The 8280-nt window shown below is 40.8% G+C and overlaps 1 protein-coding gene across 2 annotated transcripts in view; it reads left to right on the top strand.

Annotated features, from left to right (window-relative positions):
* The window catches only part of pdzd2 (PDZ domain containing 2), a 420957-nt gene that overhangs the window by 229912 nt on the left and 182765 nt on the right, over nt 1-8280 (top strand). For both annotated transcript variants that reach the window (XM_043687429.1, XM_043687436.1), the window contains one exon: nt 5056-5226. In XM_043687429.1, the coding sequence (XP_043543364.1) occupies nt 5056-5226 (171 nt within the window). The remainder of the gene's footprint in view (nt 1-5055; nt 5227-8280) is intronic.

The raw sequence follows: 8280 nt of genomic DNA, 5'->3' as shown, positions 1-8280 counted from the left end.
TCCACCTATCGCATTTCCGACGCCCCTCCCCCAAGTCCCTCCTCCCTACCTTTTATCTTAGCCTGCTGGACACACTTTCCTCATTCCTGAAGAAGGGCTCATGCCCGAAACGTCGATTCTCCTGTTCCTTGGATGCTGCCTGATCTGCTGTGCTTTTCCAGCAACACATTTTCAGCTCTGATCTCCAGCATCTGCAGTCCTCACTTTCTCATCGAAGATATTAATAAACTTATTCAAGTGTCTTTCAAACATTGTACCTGTACCTGCATTCACCACTTTCTCTGGTAGTTCAGTACACGAACCACTCTCCATTTAAAAAAAAGTTGCCCCTCAAGTCCCTTTGAAATCATTCTCCTCTCACCTTAAAAATCCAACCCCTAGTTTTGAACTTCACTATCCTAGGGAAAAGACCCTTGTCATTCACCTTATCTATGCCCTTCATGGTTTTAGAAACCTCAGTAACGTCACCCCTCAACCTCCTATGGAATGGAAAAAGTCCCAATCTTTCCAGGCAACATCCTGGAAATCTTTTCTGAGCCCTCTCCAGTTTAATAATATTCTTCCTATAACAGCGTGACCAGAACTGCACACAGTAGTCCAGAAGAGGCCTCACCAATGTTCTGTACAACCTCAACATGCCGTCCCAACTTATATACTCAAAGGTCTGACCAATGAAGGAAAGCATGCCAAACGCCTACTTAATCACCCTGTCTACCTGTGATGCAAATTTCAAAGAATTATGTACCTGAAACCCCTTGGTCTTTCTGTTCCACAACACTATCATACCATTTATTGTATAAGCCCTGTCCTTGTTTGTATTACCAAAATGCAAAATCTCACATTTATCCAAATTAAACTCCATCTGCCACTCCTCAGTGTTCATATGCAAGTTTCATATGATAGTTCATTGCCTTAGTAATTGCCTTAATCAGTGGAAATTATGTTGCATGTGGCCATCATTTTATATCAGTGCCCTTTCATTAATGTTGAATTATTCTTAATCCGAATATGCTATGATTAAAACATCTTTAAAACTGAAGATGTGCTGATGAATAATGGTTTTATGTTTAATAATGTTTAATTCATGGCTTGAATATTAAATTTAATTCTATTCATGATCTGGCTTTTATAATACATTACCCCCGGAGATTGCAATTCCTCAAAAGATTGTATCTATGAATTCCTCCCCTTTATTAAACAGAAAGCTATCTCTTTCAAAGATTAAATTGAAAGTAGCAGCTTGTACAGCCTTATCCAACTGAAAAGCTTGAGAAAGCAAGATAATTTTAAAGCATATTTTAAAAGATTTTTTTCCATTTGTAAACTTAAATGAAGATCCATGGTACTACAAGGCACCACCAAGGTTGTTTTTTCCTTCATGTGGTAAGTGGCCCACCCTTAATTCCCTTGCGGAAGTGGTGGTGAGACAACTACTTGAATGTCTGCAGTCCATATGGTACAGCTACACCCACAGAACTGTTAGGGAGGGAGTTCCAAGATTTTGATCCAGCGATGATGAAGGAATGACAATAGAGTTCCACGTCAGCATTGTGTACATCTTGGAGGGAAATTTGTAGGTGGTGTTTACTTATAGAAGAGAAGAAGAATAAGAATTAGCTTTATTGCTACATGTGCTCACATGAGTACAGTGAAAAGATAAGAAGTCACCACTTGCAATGCCATCTGAGGTATGTAGGTATAGATTCTTAAGTACAAATTCTCAGAGAAAAGAAATTACAAAAATAAAGAAAAAAATGCCCAGCAATAATTTAGAACAATAGAGCAATAAGAGTTCAGAATAATTTCTTCCAACCCAGATTGTGCCAGGCTTCACCTCGAGGCCAGGAGTGCTGGGAGTCTGAGTGCACTCCGAGGCCGGGAATCTGAATCCATGCTGAGGCCAGGTGTCCGCACTGACTTTCACCCTGGACATTGCCAATGTTGCCTGAGGATGGGAGGTAAAAAGAAAAACTACGCAAAAGGAGAGAGGAAAAAAATTAGTCAGTTTCTAGTCATGGACAAACCCCCACCTCTGCCTAGAACTTTGATAGGTGGGGGATTGAGCGATGGTAATGCCATTGGGTATAAGGGGCACTGGTTAGATTTCCTCTTGTTAGAGATGGACATTACATATCATATGTGTTGCAAACAGGCTTGATGTATCTGGTCATGGACTGCTTTGGTATCTGAGTAGCTGGGAATGCAGGGATGAGAAATCTTTGTCTTTTGATGGAATTCTGACTTTTCTGCTGTGGAATTCTGCCCTATGAAATGTTTTTCCGATCTGCACCTCTTTCCATCTGTAGCCCTTTGTTTTGATTTGTACATTCATAATCTAACAATGTCATGTTCTGTTGTTAGTATGGACGTCATGTGTGTTACACGCATTGCCCATATTACATGCTGAAATATTGAAATGCTGTGTTCACTTTTATAATTTTGTACAAATGCATTGATGCACAATCTTAAAGTTAATAGACAGTAAATAAACAGAAAAGTAATGTTTCTACCCACTTGAAGTCTAAACGTTCCACTCATTTGAAGTGACACGGAAGCATTTGTATTTTATTACACATCATAAAAAGTGCTATCATTCCTGGCTTTTCATGTGCATCAGTGACTTTGTTGTTTCACGTTATGATTCCTTATCACACAAGATTTTCAGACCTATTGTCTTTACTAAACTCATCCCTATGAATGGTACTGAACACTATGCAATCATCAGCAAAGATCCTTAATTCCAAATTTACAATGAGAATAGGATAATTAGTGAAACAACTGAAAATGGTTCGCCAAGACACTACCCTGAGGGAGTCCTGTAGTGATGTCCTGAGGCTGAGATGATCAACTTCCACAACCAGCATGTGAAAGGTATGTATCCAGTCAGGAAATAGTTTACTCATGGATTCCCAATTACTTTAATTTTACTGAAGCTCCTTGATATGCACCCAGTCAAATGCTTGATGTCAAGGGCAGTTACTCCCATCTCAGCTCTTGAATTCAGCTCTTCTGCTCAATTTCTGGACCTTGTTAATGGACCAGGTTATTGTTAACAAATTGCCTCTTGGTAGAGTTGTCAACCACACTTTCCATTGCTTTGCTAATGATCAAAAGTAGACTGATGAGGTGGTAATTACCTGATTTTTGACTGGCCGTGCAGTTTGTTGACAGGGCATGCTTGGGCAATTTTCCACATTGGTAGTGTGGTAGCCATATTGGAGCATCTTGGCTAAAATCTGGATTGCAAGTCTTAGCAGGGCCGTTTGCTGTAACCTTTGCTATATTCAATGCTTTCAGCCATTTCTTGATCTTGGAATGAATCAGATTAATTGAAGATTTGTTATTTGTGATGCTGAGGGCCTCAGGACGTCACTGAGATGAATCGTGCATTTGACAATTATGTCTGAAGATGTTTGCAAACACAACAGTGTGCTCTTTTGTACTTACCTGTTGGACTCTGCAATTATTGAAGGTTTAGTTATTTATGAAGACTCCACTTCTCATTAGTGGTTCAACTGTCCAGACTATTCTCAATGGGGTGTGGCAAGATTGTGGAGCTGAATTCTTGGGATGGGATGGATGGGATGGGATCTTATCAGTCCAACCAAAGCAGCTTTGACAGCAAGACTGGGAGTAAGGCAGGATAGGTCAATGAGTTCCAGTGTCCAGCTGACCGAACCGTAGCGGGGCTGGAAGTGGGAAAGTTACCTGCTGGCAGCATTCGGTTATCAATTTGAATTTGTAAGTGGCCATTTAGAGGCAGATTATGAACATGCTGGGTTTCTCCCAGCAATATTGCTATGAAGAGAGGTTGAGTAGGTTAGGTTTATTTTCACTAGAAAAAAGGAGATTGAGGGGGGACCTGATTGAGGTATACAAAATCATGAAGGGTGTAGACAGAGTGGATAGAGACAAGCTTTTTCCCAGGGTGAAGGATTCAATAACGAGAGGTCACGCTTTCAAGGTGAGAGGTGAAAGTTTAAGGGGGATACACGAAGCAAGTATTCCACACAGAAGGTGGTGGGCATTTGGAATGTGTTGCCAGCAGAGGTAATAGAGGCAGGCACGGTAGATTCATTTAAGATACGTCTGGATAGATGCATGAGTAGGTGGGGAGCAGAGGGATACAAATGCTTAGGAATTGACCGACAGGTTTAGACAGTACATTTGGATCGGCTCAGGCTTGGAGGGCCGAAGGGGCTGTTCCTGGGCTGTAAATTTTCTTTGTTCTTAATATGCAACTTTCCAGTTCAGCCTAAGTCTGGCACATGTCAGTACATTGCTATTGGTGGTTGGGTTAGTCCTCCAGCACAAGCTCTCCTATGCTGCAAGGGTCAGTGTTTCACCTCAACAGTTGTAGTTGCAGTTTTTTTTTAAATCTGAAAGCTCTTCAAAGGACACCTCAAGGTGAAGGCACTGATGAGGTCCCCCTCCTGTCTCTGATTGAGTCTGTAGTTTCAATTAATCCCCTACTGCACTTACATGGATTGCAGTCTTCCAGGCAGTCAGTTAGGAGCTGGCTTCCAGCAGGATTTCACCAGCAGGCAACAGGAACAAGCTTGAGTCTAGGAACTGCTCCCAACCAGCAAATATTTTTAACATGGTTAAATTCTGCCCATCATTAGCATCTGCATTGCAGACTCAGCTTGTAAAACATTTCAGGGGTTGGAAAGCCGCTGCCTCACTGCGTCCTGTAGTCAGTGACACTTCAATGCTCACTAATAAACACAGTAAGGTGTGCCATTTCTCATCCAGATTACTGGGCAGGATGTAAAATTGGTTTTAAAAAAATTGAGCATTAACCTTGCCAATGGATATGCACTTAAATCAGTTAGTTCTAATATACGAAGGTGCTATGGTTGGAATCCCTACTCTCAGTGCTGAATGTACTGCTCAGGGATTTAACGTATAATTCAAGGAAATAAAATAACCTGGAGATGAAAGAAAATGTTTTTGAAATATTTCATAATGCAAAGCTGCTTGATCGTGGAGGTGTGCAAACATTATTAGGATGAAAAGCAACCATTTTTAATTACTCTTTACTCTGTTTTACAGGATGAATCTGAAATCCATTTCCAGAAGTTCCCCTCTACAAGTTTACCTGATTTGGTGACTAACTTTGTGGTTGCTGATAACTCCCCTTCTCCTACAGAAAATAAAGAGAATGTAAAACCAGAGAGTGAAGATGCAGCTGCTGACTGCCAAGTGCATCACCATCCTGAAAGTGTAAGTGCTGACATAGAAATGTTGTGTCACTTCAAACATTTAAGTTGGAAGCATCACAAAGTGGTAGAAATTCTTCTCTGTGCTATTTTTAAATATTTGGTTCACAAATTTTGGTGAAGTTCTTACGTCCAACAATTGTTGCAGTATCTGTATACATGACACTGTTAATATTTTAAAAGCAGCACAAAGACATGGCGCAAGGGAAATGGTGGATACCATCTCCAATGTGGGTGGCTGAAAGAGAATCATTGTGAAAGCTGGAGATCCAGAAGTCTTAGACAAATTTATAGTTCAATGTTAGACATTTCATGATCCTAAACCCAGCTGACAAAGGCCCTACTTGAAATCTTACTTTTTTTTTCTCTCCTGAATCTTGTTCAACCTTTTGTTCATTGTAAAAGGGGTTGGTCTATTTCTAGCCCCCTTTATCTCCATCAGTCACCTAAGATTTCCTTCCTTCACCCTGCAAGATATTTCTGGTAAAACAACATAATATCTAGTTAATCTTGTATCCTACATTATACACTTAAGAGCTTTGTCTTTGCACTTTCTTGATTCTCCCACAAGAGACCTCATCGGGTTAGATGATGAATGACAAGGTCCCCCCAGGATGTTTATTATTAAAGCTGTTAAAGCCAGGATCACTGAAGTTAGGGATGTTTAAGGTGAGTTGCAAAGCTGTGCTCTGTTTCTTTCCCCAGATACTGCCAGACCTGCTGAGTGTTTCAAGCAGTTTCTGGGTTTATTTCAGATTTTCAGCATTTGCAGTACTTTGCTTTTATGCAGTTTAAGGGCTGGGATTAAGTGAAAACTGATGCTTAACCTGACCATGAGAATTTAGACAGTTTTGCTGACACATTGCATGGTATATCAGGATAAATTGTTGCCTTTTGTGATGATAAGAGTAGGATTGGTGTTAACTTCAGTCCTATTGTAACTTCATGAGGTGAGGCATTTTGATGAGTTTTATTGTTTTCTGCTCAACCAAAATCATGGACAAAGACTCTGCACAGTTTTCTTTTACAAAATTACTGACTTCTGGTTGTTCAAAAAGAATTTTGACAGATACTGTGCGCTGAATTTTCCCAGGCACTAAATGATGTGTGCAGTGATGGGCCAATTGGGAAATTATGTTGCAATCTGAAAACTGTGATTCTCAACGTTGAGGAAGGAAACAGTCTGATATTCCACCTGAGGTTTTAACAGCAAGATGTGAATCTTGCCAGAGTGTGGTGAGGGGCTATTTGCTTGCATTAATATCTCATTGTCACTTTAGCTTATCAGTTTGCTATTTTCAGTGGTGAAAAACTAGGCAATAATAATTCCTGACATGAGGGTCTGAGTGGGTACCAGCGGCTTCAGCTCATCATCTTCTCAGGACCTCCATCTTGGCCAGCATCCCCCAACACCATAGGAATCGCTCCTGAGGCAGCAACCGCCTGCAACCTCCATCCATAGAGGTTGACATTGGCAAAGCACCAGCCACATCACCTTGGCCCTTTTGGAACTCAATTTTAATGTACTTCAGCACTTTGATACTGTGCTTTGGAGCTCACTGATACCTTACATTGCAATGATGTTGCCAGGACACTTTCCACCTATCTGCTGCATCAAAACAGGATATATTTTAAGGCTCTTTGTTTATTTTCTTCGTGCTATTCACTTAGCATTTACTAGGATTCTCACAGAAAGTCTGCCTTCCCTGTTAGTGCAGACAGGTAGCAAGGTAGCTTTTCATATTTGGCAGCAATGAACTGTAATGGGGAACTGTGATCAGTCAGAGTGTTTGTCCTTAGTCAGGACTGAGGAATTAAGAAATGCAGGGGGCAGGAAAGATTAGTAATTTGGGGGATAGATGGTGTTAAGAACTATTAAGAAAAGAAGCTGCATGAAATAGTGATAGTGGTAGACCATAAATTTTCTTGGTGGAAATGCCAGAAGATCACAGCATTGATGAGTATTTCACCACTGCTAAATGCATATTGCATACTTAATGATGTGAGCATTGTAAACTTTTGAGCAAAGTTTCTAGGGCCAACAGAAGGAAACACTGCTTAAAATTCTGCTAAATTGACACTTGGCTCCCTTTTGAGAAAACTCAGAGCAAGGATTGTATTGAGAGTCAGTATAATCACTGGAGATGAAGACTGAATCCATGCATGAATTGTCAACATGATCATGCTGTTCTACATGATCATGGCTAACCATCTACTTCAAACTTGCATTACTGCACTTTGTTTAGATTTAGAACCCCCCATTATGGATTGATTTTAGAGTCTCATCTACAAGGTACACTGCAGCTACATACCAAGGCTCCTGTGACAGCACTTTCCAAATCCATGACCTCGACCATTTAGAAGAACAAGGGCAGCAGGTGCATGGGAAAACCATAAATTCCCCTCTAAGCCAGTGCCATCCTGACTTGGAAATGCACCACTGTTACTTCATTATCGCCAACTCCAAATCAGGGAACTCGCTCCTTAACAGTTTCATAGATGTCCCTACACCACATAGACTGCAGCAGTTCAAAAAGGCAACTTACCACCACCTTCTTCAGACACTCAGGGGTGGGTAATAAATGCTGGCCAAGACTGCAATGTCCAGATGTTTGAAATAATTTTTAAAAAATTGTTCTCCATGATTGTCAATAGAAGACACAACTTTGAATTAAATTCTGAAAATATGATTTGCTTTTTCTCTGCTGGCCACAGAAACGTCTGTCTGTAGCTCTGACTACAGAATCCCCTAACACAATTGATCTCTTGAAATCCGACGTACCCCTCGTTGCATTAGAGCCAGTCTCAATACCAGAAACTTGGCTGTTTGTGCTACGTTCCCCTGATAATCCATCACCTCCTACATTTTCCAAAACAGCATACCTGTTTGAAATGAGTATATCCACAAAAGACTCCTGCCCTAGGTGCCAACCTCTCGCACCCTTCCTGGAATTAACCCATCTATGTGACTGTATCTGAGACTTTCCCCCCTTCCTATAACTGCCATCCATCACACACTGTTGCTGTTGCAAATTCCTCATCGCTTCTATCTGTCTCT

The sequence above is a fragment of the Chiloscyllium plagiosum genome, chromosome 1 (assembly GCF_004010195.1).
Source record: "Chiloscyllium plagiosum isolate BGI_BamShark_2017 chromosome 1, ASM401019v2, whole genome shotgun sequence".
Classification (NCBI taxonomy): Eukaryota; Metazoa; Chordata; class Chondrichthyes; order Orectolobiformes; family Hemiscylliidae; genus Chiloscyllium; species Chiloscyllium plagiosum.
Note: the sequence above shows the minus strand (reverse complement) of the source record. Positions and strands in the feature narration are given on the sequence as shown.